This window comes from Equus quagga, chromosome 3 (genome assembly GCF_021613505.1).
Source record: "Equus quagga isolate Etosha38 chromosome 3, UCLA_HA_Equagga_1.0, whole genome shotgun sequence".
Classification (NCBI taxonomy): domain Eukaryota; kingdom Metazoa; phylum Chordata; class Mammalia; order Perissodactyla; family Equidae; genus Equus; species Equus quagga.
The window spans coordinates 87706111-87732313 of NC_060269.1; the positions used below are offsets into that span (position 1 = coordinate 87706111).

A 26203-nucleotide genomic window follows, 5' to 3' on the forward strand; every position below is an offset into this window, starting at 1 on the left:
AAATACCTTTTTTTTTTTTTTTTTTTTTTTACCACAAATGTGTATAGGGCACTTTAAGATGGTTATGATGATAAGGTGGCCAACTGGCAGCAGAGATGAAATATAAGGGCTACAGAGTAAAGAGTATAATGGATAAAGAAATGAAAGCCAACACTGCCTTAAAGAAAGCATGAAGTTTGGCCAGACAACAGAGGAGAGAGAGAGAGCACTGTAGCAGAGGGACAAAGTGAACAAAAGCAAAGATGTGGTGGAGAGGATGTGTTCAGAGAAAAAGAGAGGGACAGTCTGGGGAACTAGGAGTTTAACTAGGGAACCGTTGGAATTGGTTAGAAGGCCTTGATAATTACATGAAATCATTAGGGCTTCCTCCCGGGAGCAACAAGGACTCATAAAAAACTTTTGAGCTGTGGAACCTTGCTTGACAGTACAGTTTCAGGAAAACCAAGTGGGTGATGCTTTACAAGACGGACCGTGTGTTGTAGGAATTTGTGAAGAATGTTGGGGATGGAAAGAGGTGAGGATGGCTGCTGTCCTGAAGAGCCACTTCTTAGGTTAAAGTAAGTTTTGTGCAGGACGCAATAAAGACACAGAGACCTGAAGAGATGGAAATAGAAATGGAGCTGAAAGTATATAAAGAAGGAAGAAGCAACAGTGCATGACCGCTAAGTGGCACAGCATAGGAAAAGCCACTGGGGAATTAATGATGACTTATCTCCCAGAAGAGAGCAACTCAGGAACAAAACAAGATAAAGTCAGAGTTTAAAAATTTACTTTAGTATGCCCTGTGATCACAACCTTAAACCAGGTGGCCTATTATGACTAAAAATTAACATCAACATTCAAGACCCGAAGTGTTATGTACTCCCGAGGAATCAAAAGACTGGTCGAGCTCCCAATATTAGATGTGAATCTTATAAAGGTTAAAAAAAATTATAGTTTCAAAATAAACAGGGTGAAAAACACATTGTAATTTTTGTCTCACCAGAACATAGACCCAAAGCAGCGTCATCCCCAGCTTCCTGCCTAATTGATGTTTCTCAGTTCCTAGATTTTTAAAACTGTGGGGAAATTAAACAAAGAGAGAAAGAGCTGAAAGGGCAATAAAGGACAGCAGAGGTCCAGAAGAGGAGGGAGCCTGGAGTAGTTAGTTGTGGCTCACATGGCATGCAACCACCACCACCACCAGGCCTCTGGGAACTTTCATTTAAGGCCACACTTCATTTTGAGAGCATTTCTAAAGAGCGAGTCTCCTCTTCTGTCGGCCTACCCTTGACAACAGTAAAAAATACGTTTTAAATGTGAATCAGGAAAAGCAGACACGTCAACGTTTTTCACTTCTGGGCGCTTTTCCACGCTCCATGCACTCTCCCTTTTGCTTTCATTGAAATGGCTTAAGCCGATGCTCTCCAACAGGCTTGGGAGAGGAACTTGAAACCCAGGGCCACTTCTTGAACTACTTGAGTACCCAGGAGATTAAACAAAGCACAAAAGAACACTCTCTTCTTAAGGTGGAGCAGTTTGGGAACCCAGGATTGAAAGAAAAGTTCATTCTTTCCAGTTCCAGACCTTAAATAAAGATGTAAACGCTCTGTGTTTCAGGCTGCGGCTGACATGAACGGCCAGCGCAGCACACAAACAGCATCGCACAGCAGCTGCGCACCTTCTCTTCCCAGCCCCACTGCGTAACTGTGGTCCTGCAGCCAGCGAACTCAGAGAGGCTGCTATGTGGTCGGCTCGGAGAAAGGCAAAGAAAACTTAAAACAGCTGAATGCTTTCTGCACCTCTTCTCTCTGTGGTTCTGACAGAAACCAGAATATAGTTTTGCAAACTGAAAATCTGTTAATCTTTGACTCGGATGCTGAACATTCCTCGTATTACTAAGACTTTGCATAGGAAAAGACAATACTTTAAAAGCAGCCCATGGGAGATGATAGATGGAAGCTGTTCCCCACTCCTGTGGTTGCCGTTTGCAGCCCACGGGGATTTTCTTTACAGGCACTGCTTCTCTCGTTGGTATTTAAGGAGAAAGGGAAGAGGGTGTGATGAACAGCAGTGCTAGCCAGGATTCTTGTGGATATGCTATACTGCACTATTGGAGGAGAGAAGGTGGAGAAGGTAAAAAACGCCTTGCTCTGTGCTTCAAAGATAAATTAATTGTCCCCAGAACATCTCATGTTACAAAGGAATAGCAATAACCCAGAAAAGTAGACCCTCTCTATGTGTTTGGAGAAACCCAATTTAGTTGCTGAAGGGTGGGGAACTAGAAGAGAGAATGTCCTTTAAGCAGTTAGTCCCTAGCCTTTTTCAATCTCTATCATCGTCAATTTCTCTGTCGGTGACGCAATCTTACAGTAACCGTGAAATCTCTAAAGATCTATAAAATATGAGACATGTATCTCTTATTTAATTATCTTCGTGGATGAGGGAGAATATAAATTAACACCTGAGTTCCTTGCTGATAATATATGATAATGATCATAGCCAGATCTTAACTGCTCAAAGAGACTCAGAAGGAACAAGATTTAGTCTTAAAAAGTTCCCACCATATTTGGCTTTATATATGTGGTTTTTCTTATTTTGTTTTATTCTCATTTTTTGTTAGTTACTAAATAGAGAGGATTAATTAATAGATGGCAAATCAAAGAAAAAGGGGAGAAGGAACAACCTTAGATGTTACTCAAATCAGCTCCCGATTAAATTATTAGCTTATGACATTAAAATTATAATTACCTAGTTCCAATTTAAATAATCATTCCATTCAGTTATTCCCATTTTAAGCTAAAGGACATTTTAAAATATTTTGATACACAAACATTTTCTAAAAACATCTCATTTTACCTATGCTGTACCCTTTAACTCCCCCTGCACACATCAATTCTGAAATGCTTAGTTTCTTTTAGTGATCACAAGTTGTTCTGTTTTTCCACTCCTTGTTCCTGATGGTTGATATCTTTGGCCTCTCCAAAGCCACCTTATGATGTATTTGGAAAGTCAAGGTGACATCTATTTCTAATCAGTGTTAATCAATATGGTTGAAAGTCTCCTGAAAAGAGTCACTACAGATAACCTGATTATTAAGATTTTCTCAGCCGTGGAGGTGAGGCAAGCACGGGCAGCCAGAACCAAACCCACGTGATGGGAGCACAGAATAGGGATTTGAGAGGGACTCACTTTAAGGGATAACGACATGGCTGCCTGATTTGGGTCTAGGAACAGCCCAAGGTGGTCTTGGCCCCTCCTCTCGGGATGGTCAGGCCAGCTTGCTTAGCTCTCTGTTAGTCAAGGTGATTCCTATAGGACCACCATTCGTTAAGCCCCGCCTACTCGGCCCGTTCAGTAATAAACAGATCAATACGAACCTTGAAAAACAAGTATAGACAAGCAAAGACGCACGTTAAGTCACTCTCATACAGTTTTAAGCTCTTGGTTTCCAAAATCCCATTTTATCTGAGCATAAAACTGACTTTAAAGCATCAGAGAATATATGCATATTTTTTTTAAAGGACATTAACATATTATCTACCTACCTTTCCGAAAACTAAAACACCGTTTGATTCTTCTGTATGTAGTTTTAGGAATGAAAGGCGTTGACGCTAAGGCACCTGAGGGGCGTCCCCCAGTGTTTCGATCTTCAGGCATCATACAGGCCCGAAGTTCTGACCAGTTTCAGGCTGCCTTTACGACCCGCTTCTGCGCGAGACCCCACAGCCACTCCGTCTCATGTTTGTTTATTTGTTAGGTTTGAAGTGCTGCTTCCTAGAACCCGAAGGTTTTGATCATCCAGGTCCTGGATCAGGGATAAGTTACCACCACCTCTCATTTACTTCTTTTTGGCAAAAACTTCCTTTGCTCTTGCCTAATCCAGGGAGTTTTTAACGTTGTTTTTCTCTTTTTTTTTAAGTTTCTGCAGACATTCCAAAATGTCACAGCAAAAAGCACCACAGCCAGCAAGCTGCACCTCCCGTTCAAACAGCAGGAATTTTTTTTTTTTTTTTTTTTAAAGAACTGTCTTCTCAGCTGGAACTGGGGGACTGAGATTCCTCTGGAAAGGTCAGCAAATAGCCGTGTGCAAGGGGACAGAGGAACAATGACAAAAAGGCCCTTGAGGAATCCTTCAGGACTGTCCTTGCGGGCTCCTTTGATCTGAGCAATAGGGGAGGCAAATCAGGGCACCTTCTCCAGAAAGCCTTTCAGTGCATGATGGATTCTTTTCACAGGACTCCCCTGCTCCTTTTACAGCACCCCTCATCCTTTGACGCTCTCTGCGGTTTCTCCCTTTTCCCGTGTGTCTTCAAACTCCCGGGGCTCCCGAGGGAATCGCCACGTCAGAACAGTCGAATGCCCATTCCAGGAGGCTTCTCGATCCGGGCAGGAGCCGCTCTGCAGGGAGCTTCTCCTCCCCCTCCTCCTGCTCCGGCCGGCTCCCCTTTTCTCAATGAGAGCTGGGCGGGAGCTGGCAGGGCTGCGGCTGCCTCGTCACCAAGGCTGTAGCTGAGGCTGCCTTCAGTGCCTGCCGGTCACATGCAGCAGGTGCAGTCACAACAGTCAGGGGAGGAGGGAGAGTGCCACGCGGCGGGGCGAACCCCAGTCTTCTGCCTCCGACTTTGTGCGGACTTGCAGGCTGGCTGTCATCTCGTGCAGCCCCGTTACAGTCGGTGGCTCAGCCCCTCCAGAAATCAAACAGTCCCCAACCCACCCCAAAGGGGAGGAACATTTTGTTCCCTCTTTCCTGCATTTATTCTCTTCCTATATAAGATTTATTTTTTTCGGGTGCTTTGCAATTGAATCTATTTGTGAGTGCTGATTTAAATGTGCACGTCAATAAAGTATGTGTGTATATTTGTATATATATGTGAAACAGAAAAATACTCGAAATCGAGTAACAGAATCTGCAGGTATAACCACAGAACGAATCAACACAACCCGTACGTGTGTGTGTTTATACATATATATATATATCTGGTTATGATCTGAAAACCAATCCTGCTTTCAACTTTCTCCCCTGCTCTTGCAAGCACCTCTGCCCCCAGCCTTCATGTCCACCAGCCCTATTGGTCCCAACTCACTGAGCGACTTACTCCTTGGGTTAATCATTCATCCACTTGGCTGTTCCAGGAGCAGATTTGGAATGCCGGTGCCTTAACCCCAACTGACCCCCAGGGCCCCTGCCTTCCTCCCTAGCCCTTCACCAGGAGCCTCACAGAACTGTGAGGAGTAGTACAAAGATACTCCCTTTAGAAACATCATTACTATCCCTGAGGAATCATTATTCGTTATTTCTGCCCCATGCTTCAAACACTGCTTTTCCCTTCTACGTCACAGCATGCTGCCAGGAAAACAGGGAACGGAGAAATACAACCCAGTACAATGGAGACAGTGGCGGTGCTGGACTGTGAGAGACCTCGGCCAGCTGACAACTTCCCTGACCCGAGCATTGGTGTGGAGGGAACACACGGAGTCACGGGACTTTGGGGCTGGAAAGTTAAAACAGCTTTGTCCAGTTTTCTTATTTCACAAGTGAGGAACTGAAAGGTGAGGGGATAACACCACCTACCCAAGATCTCACAGCAGGCGGTGTCAGTTTCAAGACCACCGTGCCTCTTAATTAACCCCTGCCTGCCCACACATTAATGATTCATTGTGAGGATTAGGCACATTCACATTATTCACACTGTATTAAACATTCAGTATTTTTACTGCCTTGATCAGTCTCTGACTCAACTCTTTTCATAAGCAGACAGAAATACACAGGAAGAACTTGGTTTTGTTAGTAGCTAAAGTTAGGCTATAGACTCAGATCTAATGAACAGCTAATGGATTCTCACCCACCCCAGATCCTGGGCTGGGCACTTCCATATTCATTGTCTCAGAAACAACTGCAAAGAAACCCAGTGTGAAAAAACAAAAATAAACAAATAAAACAAACAAAAGCCCGAAACTTTTCCAAAGTAAAATAAATGTTTTGACATCCCGACTTTAGGATTTGACCTTCAAGCAGAAACCATGTGCCTCCCAGCATCATTAATAGGGAAGCAACTGTTATGGGTGATTTTGAGCTGTTAACACAAAGTGGAGGTATCTAGATTCAATGCCAAACTTCGTTGGCAGGCTAGGTCGTTAAGAGAGGATATCTACTTTTCACATTTCCATGGGTTCTCTTCCCCCATCTGAGCATTTGTTATACGTTTGCTTTACTTATTATAAGGAAATTCCAAAGCCCTACACTTTATGATTTTCACTTACCAGTTTTTAATTTCTAAGAGATTGAAAAGCTAGACAAGCTCCTCAGGTGTCTCCTATGTTTTATTCAAATATCTGTTATTGAAATGGTAAAAAGGGAGTATTTTACATGGAGACAGAACCTGAACAAAGATAAGCTTCAGTGCCTCATGAAAAACTTTAATTTTTTAAAAACACAGGTTGTGAAACTGCAATACAGACAATGAAATGCCCTCTCTGTAACGGACACATTTAAAATGTATCCAAAGATGGTATACAGAAATTGATAAAGCAAGCTGATATGTCACCTGCCAAATGTCTTTACAGTTGCCATTTAATCAATAACCGCAACAATCTTTGAGCAGTAGGAAGGAGGTTGGAAGCCAACAGGTCTATTTAGGATTGACAAAGTCTTGGGTTCCATAACTGAGAAAGGAAGAGGAAGTGTATTCTCTTACCAAAGGTAATTATTCTCGAACAGCTTTATTATAATTCACATATCATAGAATTCTCCCATTTAAAGTGTTCAATTCAATGGTTTTTAGTATACTCAGATATATGCAACTGTCATCACAGTGAATTTTAGAACATTTCATCACCTCAAAAAGAGATCCCATATCTTTTGGCTATCACTCCCCACCCCCACCCCTGCCACCCCCTTATTCCCCTGTCGGTCCTAAGTGACAACTAATCTACTTTCTGTCTCTATAGATTTCTCTGTTCTGTACTTTCATATGAATGGAATCATGCAGTCTTTTGTCACTGGCTTCTTCCACTTAGCATAATGTTTTCAAGGTTCATTCATATTGTAGCACATATCAATATCTCATTCCTTTTTATGGCTAAATAATCCATTGTATGGAAATTTCACTTCCTGTTATTGATTAGTCTGTTGATGGACATTTAGGTGTTTCCACTTTTTGGCTATTAGGAATAATGTTGTTATAACTATTCATATACAAGTTTCTGTGTGGACATATCTTTTCATTTCTCTTGGCTATATACCTAGGAGTGCAAATGTTGGTCATATGTTAACTCTGTTTAATCACTTGAGGAATTGCTAGACTGTTTTCAAAAGCAGCTACATCATTTTACATTCCCACCAACAATACAGGAAGCTTTCAATTTTTGCTCATCTTTGCCAATACTTGTTATTATCAGACTTTTTGATTCTAACAATCCTAGTGTGTATGAAGTGGTATCTCATTGTGGCTTTGATTTGCATTTCCCTGATGACTAATAATATTGAGTATCTTTTCATGTGCTTATTGGCCATTTGTATAGTTCCCTTGGAGAAATATTTATTCAGATTCTCTGCCCATTTTTTAATTGAGTCAAATTGGGTCAATTTTCAATTTGTCTTTATTATTGTGCTGTAAGAGTTCTTTATATATTCTGGATACAAGTCCAAAATCAGATTTATGACCTGGAAATACTTCCTCTCATTTTGTGGGTTGTCATTTCACTTTCTTGATGCTATCAATTCAGATATTTTTGAAGGACTCAAAAAATTGTATTCATTCTACTTATCACACTTTGAAAAACTTTCGTTTTTCATATACTGAAGAATATACTATAAGGCATGGACTTGTAATTGTGGGGTTTTCACTCCCATAGTAGAAGTAATAGATCACACTATTGTGCTATAAAGCAGTAGGATGCTCCCAACTCAGAAGACACCAGTTTTCTTCCTACTTATGTTACTCACAGTGTGACACTTGGTGAATCATTCATCCTCCCAGGGTCTTAACGACCTTATCACAAAATGTGGAGTTGAACTAAAACAGTGGTTCTAAAACATTCTCAATCAGTGGAAAACATTTTCAATGAAATAGTAAGTGGAATCCTAACATACAAGATAAATAAAAGGGTTCTCAGTCAGATAAATTTATTGTTTACAACCCAAATTTTAACATTTCTTTAAAATTCAATCAATGAGCATAGAGGTGCTATATTAATACAACCACTTGAAACCCAAGAGTATGGGTGACAGTTGCAAACTTATGTCAGGGTCACCCTTCAGTTCGGTTCTGTATTCTGTAATAACTTTAGAAAATTCTGATGTTCATATGAATCACAAAGGAATTCTAGCAAACTGAATGAGTACTTTAAGAGCTTGCTTTGCAATCTCATGACACTCTTCAATTAAACAAAGAGGGTAGGAGAAGATTTATTCTCTGGAGCATTGTTTCTACTGTGAGTATTCTATGCTAAAATAAATCTCTTTAAAAGTAAATTTGACTCAAGCACTGCAAAATCCCTGTAGCATATTCCATAGGATAAAGTATATAAACCAATCAGCTACTACAGCATCCCCTCCAGGTTCATCTATAGCTCTTGCCCGGTCTCACTGGGATCATTTCTGATATTCCCAGGCTGATGGGACCTCCTGCGGCTGCTGCTTTGGTGAAGCTAACCAGATGTCACTCATTTTTCTGGTGAAAAGGGAGAAAATAGCACATGATGGAAATAGTCCCTCAACAAGAATATCTCCTTCAGCAGATATTGAGGATCCTCCTGAACTCAGGAGTCCCAGAAATTTGATAACAGAGGGGAAAAGGGAGTCTTCAGAAGAGACAGGAACTTTGAAAAGACACAGCCTCAGGCCCCCACACCCCCTTGGTCCCGAAAGTGCCAGCAAGTCTCTAGCAGGTGAGTGTGTGTCTTCCATGAATAATCACGAGGGGTCCTCTGCTTAGGCTGTGGGGTGCGGATCTCAGCCTACAAGCCTTTTCAAATGTTTTACGTAATCATTTACTAGTTATCTTAATATATGAGTAGGGTGACCATCCATATAAGTTGTCACCCAAACCTGGACACTGTGAGTATGAAAGACAGCATTATCAATAATTAGCCTGGGCCAACAGTTGTAAACCAGACTGTTACCAGGCAAACTGGGATGGATGGTCACCCTGGTTAGGAACCTCTTCCTTTCCCAACAGAAGATACTGCTAAAAACCAGATAATTTGCAGGCATATACCACTAATCCGGTAAAATTTCTATATCTTCAGTGAATCTTTACTGTTTTAACTTTAAGCAACTTTTCAACTTTTTAAACTAAGCTTTTGAAGTTATTCTAAAATGTAAAGTGGCGATTCAGCCTAAGAAGCATCTGTCCTATTAAGGGGAAAAAATTCACTTCTGAATTCAAGGTGCTGACAATATACAAAAGAGAACATAAAATAAATATGGGAATTATAATTGATTTACTGAATATGAATTTGATTTAACTCAATTAATTTTGACTACATCAACATAAAATAATTCAGCTCTACATTCTTGGAAATACACGTTGGCTGTAGATAAATATTTTGAGGTCCTTATTCTTTGGATTTCATTTACTGAATTTTGGCTTTAAATAATTTTTCTGTTTATATTATTCTATTTTATATTCCCTGATAGACAAACATGACATCTTTTACCCTTTCTTCCTCCTTTTAGTTCTATTTATAGCACTATTTAGTTTATTCTTCATATGGTGCATTCACAACACTGTATTAAACAAGATTTTAAAAAAATGTATTTTCACATCCACACTTGCCTGATCACAAAGCAATTTTATTCTAGTAATCAGATTCTCATCCAAAGTTTTGCCCTTCCTTTGATACCACTGAGCATCTGGGAGCTAGGATCCCTTCCAAAGCTACTAGTCAAAAATTTTTGCCCCTCGGCAGCCCCATGGCCGAGTGGTTAAGTTTGTGCACTCTGCTTCGGCAGTCCAGGGTTTCGCCAGTTCGGATCCTGGGCGCAGACATGGTACCACTTGTCAGGCCACGTTGAGGTGGCCTCCCACATAGCACAACTAGAAGGACCCACAACTAAAATATACAACTATGTATTAGGGGGATTTGGGGAGGAAAAGCAATAAAAAAAAAACACAAAGAAGATTGGCAACAGTTAGCTCAGGTGCCAATCTCTAAAAAAAAAAAAATTTGCCCTATATCTGCATGTCCTTAACTAATCTACATTTATAGTATCATTCCCATAACTGTTTATTGTTAGTGAGATGGAAAAATCCAAAATAAAAGAAAAATATCATCCATTTTTATAATTCAAGATATTCACAGAAGGTTGTTTATTAATGAAATTTGATCTAAATTAAATTTTTAGGAGTTTCTCAGATATACGTCTAGCAATAATGTTGAATAGTTTACTATTTATTTTAACATTTATCCGTTTGAAAATAGGAGCTGATAGTAACAGCAGCTGGGGGAAAGGATGAACAGATTTGGCCTAGCTTTTGTTTTTCCATGATTTTAAAATATACTCACCTCCTCCAAAAGGTCCCCATATGACTCGGCGGATGGACTTCACCCAGTCTTCCATATCATTCTGGGTGCTTGCCATGAGGAGGTAGCTCTCATGATTTGCTGTCATCCGATCTCGATCGCCTCCTGTAAGAAGAAAGTAACACATGAATGAGAGCTCAGCCAAAGATTCCCCATCAGCAGCCTCCTAGGGAGTTCCTGAAACATGCACTGTGCCTAGTGCAGCCAGCACCAGGTTCTACCCAATAAATTGGAAACATTTACCATGGTTTCAGCATGGAAAAGAAAATCTGCTTGAAAAGGAAAGGCTCTTATGTTTCCAGGAGAAAGCTGGAGAACAAATGTGATTCCCCAAACAAAGCCTGCCTTTTTGTCATAGCAACAACCCATAGGCCTGCATTGACTCATAATCCAATCTATTCACACTGCGCTGCTGAATAGGGAGAAAGAGCAAAAGCAAAACGAAAGATGGAGAAGTGGTCCACAGAGCCTGGATTTTCATGTGAAGCAAGTGCTGAATAGTCTGAGGAGGATTGCTTCGCACACACACTGAGGTACCAGGCCACCATGGGCGAGGACGGGAGCTCTGGGATAAGGAAAAGAGCCACATGTAAATATTTGACCCAGAAGTCCTCCTCCATTGCTCAGTCCTGGAAGGGAAGCGTTTCCCCAGATCACACCTACAGAAAGGCAAACAGAGGAGGGAAGAGGAAGACACAAGCCTGGTCAGCCACAATGGCCAAATCACTGCCAGATGGCCCTCAGACCCACGGGTGATTTTAGGAAACCCCAGCGGTGTCTCCATGCAAATAGTTCACGGTACCTCTGATTTTTTTCCTCAAAGAACAAGCCCAAGGGCCGGCCCAGGGTTTCACCAGGTCAGATCCTGGGCACGGACTTGGCATTGCTCATCAGGCCACACTGAGGTGGTGTCCTACATAGCACAACCAGAGGCACTCACAACTAGAATATACAACTATGTACTGGGGGGCTTTGGGGAGAAAAGAAAAGAAAGATTGGCAACAGTTGTTAGCTCAAGTCCAATCTTTTTTAAAAAGAAAAGAACAAGCCCATGCCCTTTAAAACCTTGAAAATCTCTAATATCAACTTTGAAGTGCTAGAGTGCTGAGACATGTGATTTAATTTCTTAGAAATCTTTTATAGTACATTTAAGTTTCCCTGGTGATTTAATTTCTCATTTACAAAATAGGGATAACCATCTATGACCTTGAAAGAAGTCTTGCAGCACGGTTCTCCTTGCCTCTTACTTTATGTTTAAAGGACTTTTTCCAAAGACACGTAATTGTGACTGTACTGTTTCATTGTCTTTGAAAATAATTAGTGTTGTTCACAGAAGGGATAATTAAGTGAATGGAGCATTAAGTATTTAACTGAACTCTGATAATATTTTAGTACTATACTAACTTCTAAGGTGCTCAAATAATCTATCAACCAACATTTAATTTTCACTAAGTGTTGGAAACTTGCAGCATTGGGTTGAATTAATTCACATACAAGTGGTTGATTTGGTTAAGACAGTATTGTTATTTGTTTTTAAGTAGATCTGAATACCTTTATGAGGAACGTCCAGCCTCCAATTTACAAAATGCCCCACCACTCCCCATTCCTTCACATCCAACCTAATTTGCACGTAGCTCTGAAAGCTAGAGGCATTTGAGTTTGTGACCTATGAATTCTGTACAAATGCCTGAGGTTGAGAAATACAATTATTCCACCATTGATGTAAATGTGTGGAACAGGTGAAAGGTCAGAGAAATGAAATAATTTTAAGCCAACCAGATGAACAACTAGAATTGATGTTTTAATACAACTGATGGGAGCAGGGAGAGGAGCCACATCAAACAGGTTTCTTCATGTCTACAGATCTCTTGAATAAACAAGACTAGCCTTCTCACATTATAGAGAACATCTCACTATTTGGGAAACAATGACCCTCTTACAACTCTAGGTCAACCATCACTTTAAGCAACTGGTAGCTGAAAAAACATAGATTTAGGAGTCAGAGAAAATCCATCTGAAATCGCAATTCTTATATTAGCTGTTTGACTTCCGGGAAATTACATAATTTCTAGAAAATCAGTGTCTTTAACCATTCTTTAGAAATAATAATCCCTATACAGTAACTTTTTGTGAGAAGTAAATGAAATAAAGTAAGAATAAATATTAGCACTGTGTTAGGCTAAAAGAAATTCTGTAAATATTAATTCAGTCTCATTTAACTGCTTCCCACACCTACAGATGCACAAAGGACATATTACATTAATTTGACCTCAGAGATATTATGTCTAGTAAGTGCTTGGGAACAATTAGTCAATAATATGCATACACAGGTATTTTTTTTAAAAAAAAGAAAGAAAATCTATCTTTGATACATGACAATGCACATTAAAATTGTATACTGTACAAGTATGTAAATATGCCACATATTAATATGCATATGCATGGCTATATGACATGTAAGTGGCAGAATAAACTAAACGATAAAAGAAAAAGATGGTTCATTTGGCACGGCACAGCACTAAAAATGTATTCTGTATTCTGATCCACTTATACCACAGTCCTGGGCCAAAAAAAATTACCATCTTGAAATCAGAGTATTTTAATTATTGTCTTTGCCTGAAGCATGCTTAGCACTGCAGACAGCAACATCCTGCTGTGTCGCTCCCAGCCCAGGCAGAAACAGCCCTAGTAATGAGACTGAGTGACAGCCGCCCGAGTGTGTTTCTGCCTGAAAGCATGGAAAAAAGAGATTGATAAGCACAACTGGCCATTATCCCCTGACTTTTCATTTGATTCTCTATCTCTGCCAATCGTGCTGTGTCTGACCCTGAATCTCATTTAGACTGTCAATCACAGATATGAAATCCCATCTATGAATTTCACTCATGGATATAGATCTTGATTCCTCAGTTTATTAGCAAAAGAGAGGGGGAAAGATTTACAAAAACTTTTTCTATGAGTCTCAGTGGAAATAGAGACTCATTGCTAAGAATGTGACTAAAACAATTAGAGACATTTATATAGATACGAACTAGATACTCTGTACTAAAAATGTGTGATTTGTAACTGGAAATGCTGTCTCTCCTAATTCATAATCCTTCAGTTCTAAGAGCCTGGTACTGTGTCTTGCAATTGAAGGAGCTCAAAAACAACTTATTAAATGTACGATTGGATAAATGAACAAACTCAATATTGACTTTCAACCTTGTAGAACAAGTTTCACTCTCTGTTATTCCTTTATGGGGCTTAATGCTCCATTGAACCATTTGAGAATCTAAAATTCTTTCACAAGATGAAATTTTAAAAAGCAGCCTTGAGATCTAATTATCACTGGAGTGAGAGTGTCATAGTCCTCATCAGTCCATATATATGTATATACGTGTGTGTCTATTATACTATAGCCAGTATACATTCTCCATTCTTAAATTCTGCTTGAACATAAATATCTATGTGGTTTTATTTTTATTTTTTAATATTAGTTCAGATGATTGTGGATTTGCATACATTTTAAAGGACACAATGTATCAGTAAATTTTATGCACCTTTTAGATTTTAATTGGCTTGGTAGCAATGGTTTGGTGCTAGTGTTAACACTAAGTGTTTGTGATTTTAAGTTAACTAAGTAGGTCACATCATTCGATTTTGTTTATATATAATTGAAAGTATGTGTACATTTCACTGGGATCTTCTGTATATTTATTTGATATGAATTTTTCTTTCCAAGAAATAAAATATTCTCCGAAATAAAATAAATACTTGGCATGATTGACTTTTGCAAAAATTAAAAGATAGATTAAGAAAAGTCTAATGAATTTAATAGAGTAAGAAAAAGCTTAATCTAAAATTGAAAGGTCGATTAAAGAAATCTACATTAAAGTAAATGCACAGTTAATTCAAAAAAGAAATACAAATATACATTAACCATATGAAAAGTTCAACTCCTGCCATAGTTACAAAACAATAACACAAAACATAATATTTTTGATGAACAACTTTGCAAAGAATTTTTAAATTTTCAAGAGAAATATTGGAAGTGGTATGCCAAGATATACATGCTCATTGCTTATAGGAGTATGGATAATACTCCTTTTAATTCAGCCACTAAAACAGGATTTTAAAGAATGTTTATTAATATGAGTTTTTATTATACAAAAGGAAATATATAAACTTTATATAAGATATATCTCAATTTTTATGTAGGTAGAAAGACAGAAAAATAAGATACCAGATTGAAATATACAACAATTTTAACAATGGTTATCTCTGAATGCCAGGAATGGGAATTTTTTTGCTCTCCTTTTGTACTTTTCTGTATTTTCCAGATGTTCAACCATGTGATATGTTTCACAATACATCTATTATTCCAGATGTTCTACCATGTACTATTTTATTATCAGGGAAAAAAAAAACACTCTTCAAAAGAACAAATTGTAGGAATTGTATGGTTGTGGAGGCCAAGGTGAGCTGGAAGGTAATTAGCACTAACCTCACTCAGTGCTGCTAAAGGTTGTTCCTTTTGAATTCTCATCAGTTTACCTACAGCCTCTTCTTCCTCTTTCCCCAGAAACTGATCCCTGAGCACACTCCCAGAGGAAGATTTGTGACAGGAGACCAGAGTTGCTCAAAGTGCAGATTACATCTCATAACTAGGACTTTCTCAGGGAAAAAGAAACTTTTTCACTATGTGCCTTACCTTTCTTTAAAAATATATTTAAAGAAATATTTTACTGAATATATTGTGTGGAAATTTCCAAAAACAGTCACTGAAATAGATTTTTGTTATTTTTTCCTTGGAGAAAAATAATTGTAAGTTGTCAAAATTATGAACTAAAAAGCAAAAAATACTCCAAAGTGATGTATTTACGTGTGTCATCTCGGGTAAACAAACTTTTAAAGATATTCAATGAATTATTTGCTTGTATTTGAATTTTAAAACAAGTGGCTCAAGGGCAACTGTGGTCACAGATATTTGGGTTCATTTCCAAACAGAGTTCACAGAACAGACCTGAGGACATTTGAGTGAACACTTCTGATACTGTCAATAATGTCAAGGGCGAAATGTTTCCTCATTCCCAATTACAAATCAGGTCAAAACCAGACCTATTGTACTATCTGTTATGATAGCTTACAGAAAAATATTTTACTGTTCTGAGTTATTAATTTTCACTCATACAACTGCAAAGTCTTTTTTTTTTAAGCATTACTTTCCTCAAAGCTTAGCTTAGGTCTTTACTGGTAGTAGAACTGTAATGATAAATTGCAAGATGTAAGTAAATTCTGAAGCGTATCAGTGGAAAATTACTGAGATAGAAACACATTTCCCTTGTATGGAGACTGACACTTGGAAAACAACCAGAGTTATGCGAAGGACAAGCAACAAATTACAGTCTTCTGTGGATACTATTAGCTCTTAATAAACAAAAACAAAAGTAATAAAACAGCACATAATTTACAAAATGAAGCCAGAGAACAAACTGGCATCACTTTCAATATCCTATTCAATTTTTTCGTATTGTTTTGTGTATTATAGGGACATTGTTATGTGAAAATTAAGTGTTTTGCTATGTTTTGCTAATCAAATTTTTTTCAAGTATTTCTTCCTCAAAGGTTAATTTCAAAAATATCAGGGAGGGTAAAATTTCAATGCATTCGTCAACAGAAAAGTCGCAGTACCATATAATGAGATTTTGAATATTATAAAACACCTAAACGAGAAAATGAGATTTAATCAAGGGACCCATTGCAGTAACCCTGATTCTGTTTGTAGTTTGTAGTCAGTACCAAACAAGACACACATTACCAAGTATTATCTTGTGTTATAATAAAATTATGAGACATTTTAATTTCATGAGTACTTTATAATACTGTTTACATATTTCTTATTCCCCTTATGAGGTCATAATCTCTGCAAGAAGGAATCATCCCACAATATATAGCTAACTTACATTTAGGATTAAAGTAGCTATAAGGCACACTTCTTAACCCATTGCAGATTGATTGGTATTTATTAATTATGGCAGATTTCTAATAATTAAACTTAGAAATGATTTGTTAGGAATCTGTCTACTTGGCTACAGATATGGAAAGCATTGGCCTGAAAATTCTAGACTGTACGAGTTATTTCCAATTTCCTTTCCTCAAACTTCACTATAAAAAATGTCCAAAAATGTGAATATTACAGCAAGAGTGCTGCCTGGAGCAAACTGCAAAAGCAAATATGAGCTTTTAAAAAAGTGCTGAAAGATGATCAAGAGTCAAGCCAGACTCCTTGAGTTCAAATTCGTCATCGATTAGCCATGAGCCTGTGCATCTTTAATTGAGGGTGCTAAGAGCACCCGTCTCACAGCATTACTATGAATTAACTGAATGAATAATACCATAAAATATTCCAAATAGTGCTTGGGACATAGGATGCTCTGCTGTTATTGTTATTGCCACGTACAATAATTTTGATCCTAAAATTTTTCAATAAATTAGATACTTATAATTTGAATCCTTTAAAATGCAAGGAGGTAGCTTACTTTTGGCCATATTCTGAATATATTTGTAAAGAAAAGCCCTTTACAAGAAAGCAACTTGATTTTTTTTCAATTAAATATTGATTTTCATATAGGTAATGTTTTTGAAAGTACAATCGTGATACATTCACTTTTCAATGATTAATGAAATTTTTAAAACCTCAAATAGCCATAGTTTATATTTCCATTAATCTTTTACTTTTCTTGCACCCGTTGCTCTTTCAGAAAACCTACTATTCATGCTGAATACACTAACTATAGAAAATGCTAGAATTTATTATATTTTGTATTTTTGTTTACCAGCTTGTACTGGGCAGTCAATAGAATGTCAATTTAAGTCCAACAATATATTTTGACTTTCACTTATGTTAGAGGCTCAGAAACTAGTCACTTTATTCTCATCACTTAATTAAATTCTTCTAATTAAAACTTATGAGAAATAAAAGTAGAACATTTCCTTGGCAGAGCCAAAGTGTCTCGAATTTATGCCCTCTTCTAATTTTAGCTTGGCTTAGTTTGGGAGATCAATGAATTCAAAATTTTATCTGATTGATAAAGATGACAGGCAGTAGAACAGATGACATATATATTCAGATCAGTGTTACTCCAACAATGATGATAGAGACCTGAGTCACAAGGGAGAGCAAGTCTTGATGCAACAATCTACAACTTGTAGTAAATGGAATACCATTCATAGTCAAAGACGTAAGGCAGAGAGTTCATTAACTTGCATGAATCTAAAATTAAAAGCATTTTTCTATCAGGAGGTTGCTTAATGGCACAAACGATGACTTGAATGTTGAGGAATGTTGAAAAGGAGAAATGTTTTGGAGTTATATTGAACTTTATACTCCCCATGAACGTGGCAATGAACCCTTTATTGCAGCATTTCTCAGTGTCATGGAACTGTAGTATATATATCCAGGACGATAGGAAGCACCCAGGAACTTGTTAGAAATGCAAACTCTTGGCCCAAGCCCAAACCAACTCAATCAGAAACTGTGGTGGGACCCAGCAATCTGAGCTTTAAGATGCCTGCCAGATGATTCTGACTTATCACAAAGTTTGAGAACCACTACTTTTGTAAGAAAATTTGCTATAACAAGCAGAGGCTATAAATTTTAGAATTCATGTATTTCAGCCACACTCATCCTATTAGCTTGTATCCATGTCTTATTCCTTCAGTGACAGCCATTCAGCCAGGAAGTACTAAGCTTTAAAGCTATGGATCATATAATTTATCTAATTGCTTATTTGCATTGTAAATGATTAACACTCTGCAACTAGTTTTGCAAGGACATGTCATTCAAGTTAGAATTACTGAGCCTAGCAAATTTGTGGGCCTCATGCATTAAAGATACCATACTTTTATCAGAGCAAACGTTGGAGATTCGCTTCTTGCATTTGAATACAGATTCATTTTACCTCACTCTCTGATGCCCAGAGTTTGATGAACGAAACAGAATACTGAATTTGGGAAGACATGCCACTTTTGACGATCTAGATTAGAATGTTGAAATCCATTTTTAAAATTCCCTCATATCCCACCCCTTTTATTGTTTTTGAATAATAGAAATCTGTAAGACTAATAATTGCAGGCTGATTTACAGTTTACAAATTACTTTTTCATCCCTTGATTCATTTGGTTTTTACAATAGCCCTGGGAAGTAAAGCAGAGCATTCACTCATTTATCCAACACATATTTATGGAGCACCTGTATTGTACCAGTCACTCTTCTAGGTTCTGAGGACACAGCAGTGGCTGGACAAAACACAGACTGGAGTTCGGGGCGAGGTCTGGACTGAAGATATAGATTTGGAAGTCATCCATATGACCACATTTAAAAACACGGAACCAGAAGAGATCCCCAGGGAACAATCGAGTTAGACTAGAGAAAACGAAGTTCAAGTGAACCCCAGCGTTTAGAGATTGAGGAAAGGAAGAGGAATCAGCAAGGCAGACTGAGAAGAAGCAGCCAGTATGGTAGGAAGAGAAAAGAGGCTGAGTGAAAAAAATGATTGGGTGAGTCAAATGCTGTTGAGAGGTTAAATAAAATGAGATCTGAGAACAGACCACCAGATTAGGGAAAATGGGGGTCACTGGCTTAGGCAACATGGAGATTATTGGTGACCTTGCAAAATCGACCAGACCAGCACAAATACAATCATCATTGGAATGCGTTCATAAGATTATGGAAGAGAGAAAAGAGAAACAGCCAGCACAAACATCTCTTCTAAGCATTTTAATGTATAGAGGAGCAGAGAAATGGGGGCAGTAGCGGGTGGGTGGGGGAGCTGTAGCGATAAGGGGATTAAGATGAGAAATGTTACAGAATGTTATACGCTTATGGGAATTATTCACAGGAGAAGGAAAAACTGATGATGTAGGAAAGAGGTGTAAAGACTCATCTATATTTCTTTAAAGCTTGCTCAAATTTTCTTACTTTCCTTAGAATCTTTAATAAGATCTGACAGTTAAGATAATTGATTTCTCCCCAAAGTTTGTTACTTTAAAAATATTTAAAACATCTGGAAGAGAATCACTGAAAGAAAAGGAACTAGCATTGAGCAGCTGTTTCTTCACAGCTCTGCCTGGAGGTAAAATAAGGAAGGAATGGGGTGAAATTCATAAATCATTTTTTCAAGTTAAATTTTACTACCTTTATTTGAACAAAATTTTTAGTATTTGCTCAAAGGGAGATTTCTTGCAACTTAACTTAATTGGGACAATTTTCTTTGTCAATATCTATTAGTTTTAATTTCCACAGATGCTAATTATCCAAATTTACATGGCAGTTTTATAGAATGTGTTTTGGTATATATAAAAGAACTAATATTTTAAAATAAAATACTATCATAGATAGCTCAAAATTAAATTATTCCAGTCAAGAAATGGCAACTAGTAATCATTGTAACAGTATAAAATTAAGAAAAACTCTTTGATTTCGGTTTGAATTTTGTTCTCCTAAGCAACTAAAATTAACTTTGCAATCAGAACAGCTTAACTGCCCATTGTACTTTGTCTCTCACAGTTTATGTCTGGATTTTCTGGGTTTTGTGAGCTCTAGTGTATGTGCTTGGGAGGGTGAGAGGTAAAATTTGTCGTAGGGGTCTGGAATTTGAACCCAGTCTTTTAGGTAAAGGCGCACTGCCTCACAATGCATATATTTGTATAATGTGTCCAAAATCTAACACTGACAAAAACATTGGTGTTTCAGAACTATTATCACTTCCACAAGTAAGGATACTTGTAAATATTTTCCTAACTATGTTGATATAAACATATTACACATTAACTCTATGATTTCCTCAAGCGTAAGCTGTTTCTCCAATGAATGTTGAAAAGAGTCGATGTTCACTCTGTTAATTTCTCAAGCTATGTCTGGTGTTATGGGTCTCACCTGATTGCCCCATCCTAATTACAAACAATTCTAAGAGCTTACAGAAAAAACAGGGGCCAGAAGGTCACATGTTGTTCCCAAATTAACTATAGACATGGAAGTTCCTAAAAGACTACTACTCCATGTCTGCTTCTTAATTTAAGTCCTTGTGTTCGGATTTAGAATGGTTAACACTGTCAGAAGGGCTAAGCAGACTTTCCCTTTTTAATTCTCACATTCATCACAGGAACATGTTTCAGAATGATTTCTTTTAAAACAAACACATAAGAATACAAAAACATAACTGCCTGGAGGCTGATTATAGACTATTTGATCCGTTCTTTAAAACATGACTCCTTGTAGGGAAGACTTCTTAATTCAGTCCAACATCTATCTTAAACATTTTGAAAAGCTGAATTTCCTTTCAAATTTTCTGGAGTTCATATTTTTTTACTTCTTCTGATGGTTTAGTCCATCAATTTTCAATATCATCAATGTAACTATACGATCAGAGTTGATAAGTCAGATAGGAAAAATTATTATTAAAGGAGGGTGTAGAATCATTTCAATGCAAATGAGCTGGGGAACAGATGGTTTAAGCCAAGTAGGGAACGTGTGCACAGAATCCAACTAACACAAGTGAATTTTTGCATTTTTAAAAGAAAAATATTTACGAAATATAAGTGTTTGAATACTACAGGTTATTAAGGACTCATTGGGAAATGAGTACATGCTTGGGAAGATTTTTGTAGATATCCAAGTCAGTTCTGGAAGGTGACGGAAGTACTTAGGAGAATTAAATATATTATAATGGTTTAAAATAACTCATAGATTTCAATTAGTGTATAAATAGTGTTTAAATATTTAGGGAAATCTTATCCATTGAATTTGTAAGTTAATTGAGCTTTAACCAAAAACGAATAAAAGTTATTTTTTAATCATAACACAAAACTTACTAGATTTATAAATAAAATAAGAAAAAATTGGAACTGGAATTGAAGGCTCAAAACACTCTAGGGTTCTATATATTTAATTAATGGAATATTAACTTAAATATAAGTTGTATTGAGGAGTGTTTGTCTAACAAAAAGCTCCCCTTAGATAATTAAAAAAAACCAAAAACCCTTGACGGACACAAATTACTTTTAATGCTCAGAAATATATCAAATTCAACTTACTAAAAGACTGAACTCTTTTCTTTTTACTCCAAATTAGAGTCAGTCTGGCTAATTATATAAGAATTATTATAGAGGGCTTTTCTTGGGCTATTAAAAGTTAATTTTATAATTTTAGATAATATTAAGTAAGCAAATGGATGAAAATCTGAAATTTTCCCTTAAAACTATGACTCCCAGTAACCATTTGCAGGCAGCTGAAAACATAAATAAGGAGTCCTACGTTTAAAAACTACTTATAACAAATGAGAACTATCTTAAGAGCACCATCATAAAGCTGAAAAAAAAATATTTCAATAATTCCTTCCCATTTCTCAAAATAACCTACAACTACTTCCAAAACCTTAAAAAATGCTGACTGCACTTAGCAATGAGAAGTCCACTTAAGGCAACAAAAGATGTTCAAAGTTCTTATAATTATCCACTCATTAACAAATATGCTAAAATAAAAAAAATCACCTAGCTTTTGCATGAACTTTGGATAACTGAATCGAAATGAGAACTTCTTAAAATGAAAGAAACAAAGGCAAAGAAAAGCTCCTTTAAAAAGCTGTCAGACCCTTTACATTGTTATTTGTTTTTTTAACACATTACCTTTCATATCTAGTACAAATATCTACCTCTTTGAATTCCTGAAGCTCTGCAATTTTCTAGACACATCCAATAAATTAAAATTAGATCCTGCCTGCTGATAGATTGATGCTGTGTATCTCATAATTTTAAATTAAAGAGTAATCAGCCAGAATCCACAAGTCAAATCAACTCAGCATACCATCATTAATTAACATTTAATGAATACCCATGGGTATACGCAGTAGCATTAGAAGTCAGTACACCAGTGACTATTTGGGGGCATCTAGTCTGATTCATATATAATTAACAAGCTAAATCTGGCCAAACTTTGAATACAGATTGGCAGATCGATGAGCAGATTGTTAACCCAAAGGCAAGATTCCTAAAAAACACCCAATGAGAAGTAGTAGGATATTTTTTCAAATATAATGTAGGAAAGCCCCTAAGGAGGGAATAGATTATGCTATCTTTCCTGATTTTTTTCTGTGAGGTGTGGAAGTTAGGGACAAGGGCATGAAATGAATAGACAGACACACACAAGTACATACACACACACCAAGATAGAAAAAGAAAAGGCATATAATGTCGTTATTTACTGAAGAAGAATGTTTTGTAGTTGAAAGCAGGATTGTGTTAAGGTCACTGGTTTCTCTCCAGTAGAGTCCAGAAACACCTCAAAGGTAGCAAACTCAATATTTTCGATAATGGAAAAACCTGACCCTATTCAGAAGATCCGAAGAAAGCAAGACTGAACCAGCCATAATAGTTTGATGAAGGATATTTCTTGAATAAATGAATAGAGAATTGTGTGACTCCATTCATTAAAAGTCATTACTTATTGCTCTTTAATATGCACACAAGCTAGACTTAAAATATATCGAAACCCACGTAAAAAAGACCTTCTGATGGTTTACGATATATTACAAAGAAAGAAGTTAATAAAGACAGGGGAAATTATTCAGTACCAAAATTAGATGCCAGCAGACGACAACCATAACAGGAAAATAGTGGGATTGCTTACAGATAATTATAAGGGATCTAGCATCCAAGACATAAGTTACCACAGAACCCCAAGTTGGAAAGTTATTTTGTTGATGATTTGTTTGTTTGCTTTTTTAATCTAGAGTTTCTCGGCCTAATAACAAGTTATTACTTTGTAGCCTAGAGTGAGAATTTGGAAATAGTCTCTGAGTCTAAAGAGAATACTTTTAGGAACTGGACACAATTATACATGCTTTTATACATTATCTCATTTAATTAGTGCAAGCAACCTGTGAGGTAGGAATTACTGTGCTGTTTTACAGATGATAAAGTTGAGCATCAAGAGAGGTTTCGTTCATTTTCCATCACGGAGGGCAGAGTCAGGGTTTGGACAGGTTTCACTTTGACCCTTTCCAAAGGCCAATTCTCTTTCTGCATTATTCTTGGTTTCTTCGGAGTCATGCTATGCTTTTTCATGACTCACTTTGTACTTTCTGCATAGCATTTCCTTCTTACTTTCTTCGTTGGGATCTTTAACGATCTTACCCAAATGAGAAGGTTTGCTGACTCTCCAAGTAAAATTAGTCCCTCCCTCCCCAGCTCCCGTTGCAGTTTTCCCCTGTCTCTGGTATAGCATATATAACATTATTTTGTAATTAAAGTGCAGTGGCATCATGAAGATGTTTGACTCACTGAATTCAAATATATGTGCTTATTACTAATTTTTTAAAAGAAAATAATGCCCTTAGTGGTACAAATTTTCAAGTATGAGGGTAGATTCCAGTAAGAGAAGGTGCCCGACATCTTCCACGTGCCCCTGAAAATACGCTCTGCACTTTTCCACTCAGCTTCCTGCCCAGGGAGACTACCTTTTAGGGATGATACTAGTGGGTTCCCTCCCTGTAGCTTCCCACTGGGTTTGGCCAACAGGCAGCTAAAGCAGGAAATAGGAGGGAAGAAGAAGTGTGACAGCAGGGTATTTATTTCTGTGGCTCCCTAGCTCTGGGGTTGCCTTGGGTTGGCTCTGTATCTTGACCAAAAATCACACCTCTTCTTTGGAAGAATTTTCTAAAAGACACGCCTTTCCAGAGTCCTACTAAGACCTCCTTGCCATTGTCTCTTAGAGCTCAGATTGGAAAAGCTCCTTTGCTATTATTAGACCCAGGCTACTTCACTATTGCTTGTGACCCGCCCCACCCCACTTACAAATTGTAAGAAATCCCTTTGTATAGAAATCGTCTTCAAATTATCCTAATTTGAGTGTGTCACCTTTTTCAGTTGGGAATCTGATTAATACAGATAAGTCTGGGTAAGTGATGCATTTTGCACCTATTAAATCATAACATTCTCATTTCTAAAAGCCTAGATATGTAGAAACTTCAGGACAAAGAGAAAACATAATAAATTTACAGTTATTTTAATGCCACACCTACTTAAATTTTATACACTCTCAGGACTGCCAAGGCAGTGTGAGAAGCACAAAAAGAATGCACGACACACTTTTTCCACCAGGACATTATGATCATATTAAGGAGACAAAGCATGAAATGAAGAAAATTATAAAGAAAGTATGAACTGAGCAATCATTTATGATACAGAGAATAAGAGCTATCATTTATTAAGAAAGTAAGAAATTAATATTAACTTATGTTAACAGGAAGAGTGTTCTAAAAGCAGGGGAACTTGAAAAGTGTTTTGATAAATAGTCTCAAGGTCAAGGTAGTGTTGCAGATGGGGAGGGAATACGGCATGTGTGAGGCTCAGTGTGGCTGAAGATCTGGCTCAGAGGTCTCTTCCACAGTGACGCTGTCTGGGGATGAGTTGGCTCCCACATACTCTGAACTTCCTCCAGCCTATGTCTAAGCTCTGAGGAGCCCCCCAACCCCCACAAGAGCATTCTCTCTTGTCCCATTTCCCTGAGCCTTCCTTAGCTCTTCCTACATATTGCCATCTTTTTCCAGGCTCACTGTTTGCAAATAACTGCTCCGTTATTAGAAGATGCCTGAGATACAGAGAGTAACAACAAGGCACCATTTTTTCGATGAGTTCATCTTGGGCAACACTATGGGATAGGCACCAAACTAGTTAAGGACCATGGATATGAAGATGATTAAGACACACAATTCTTGTTCATAAGTAGTAGGGGAAATTGAGTATATGAATCTCCAATTTTTAATCCCCATGAAAACAGGGGCATTGTGGGTAAATACAATGCTTACACACAAACATGCATATGCACATCCTAAACCGATATACACATGCAAACTCACACATACACTCATACATACACATGCTCACTCACATGCACACCTTGCCGGTAAGTATGTATCAGACAGGAATTCATTGCACATGAGCTAACAGAAAAAAAAAAAATAATAATGTTGAAGTCATTCAGGAAATCAATTTCAAAAAGAGTATAAAGTGCAGGATCTTTGATAAATATCAAGATAATACTTCTTTTAATCAAATTCACCTGGATATGTCTATTTAGGTTTCAGACAGTGATTCAGGTGAGAAAAATATGTTGAAAATTTAAACACGTGCAAATTTTTAAATAAAATAAATCAGATTTGTTTGGCTATCCATTCTTTTAATTTGGCAGCTAAAGGAATATCAAATGATAAGTTGGCCCCAGGGGGGCTTTCCTTTTTTCTTAGAACCTAAAAACATATTAACACTAGGAGTATATTAATAACTACAAAGAAGCAAAGTGGTAATTTGAAAATCCAATATAGGAGCTCAGAGTTTGGTCAAGGCTGAGTCCTTATTTCATAGCAAGATGTCTGAGCAAGCAAGATTTTATGCAAATCAGATTTTATGTTCTTTTCACTTTGCTTCTATAATGAAGAGGAAAAAAATCAGTCAGCTCTTTGCATATTCAGTCTCCATTTTCACCAATATGCGTCCTCCTGCCAAAACTTTAACTTTCTCCCTTATCTAAAATAGAAATAATAAAAATATCCCTCTGATTCATAAAGAATAGAGTATTTGTGGGTGAAGGATATGACTCCTGTTTAAATATAGGAGATCACAAATTTTGTGTAGCTCAGCCACATCTCCCTTGTCC

At 37.3% G+C, this 26203-nt stretch overlaps 1 protein-coding gene across 5 annotated transcripts in view; it reads right to left on the bottom strand.

Moving 5' to 3' along the window:
- The window catches only part of ARHGAP24 (Rho GTPase activating protein 24), a 463746-nt gene that overhangs the window by 60490 nt on the left and 377053 nt on the right, over window positions 1-26203 (bottom strand). For 4 of the 5 annotated variants that reach the window (XM_046656913.1, XM_046656917.1, XM_046656915.1 and 1 more), the window contains one exon: window positions 10492-10614. In XM_046656913.1, the coding sequence (XP_046512869.1) occupies window positions 10492-10614 (123 nt within the window). Of the gene's footprint in view, window positions 1-3527; window positions 4475-10491; window positions 10615-26203 lie in introns of those variants that run through there. The other variant, XM_046656914.1, reaches the window with a different exon arrangement.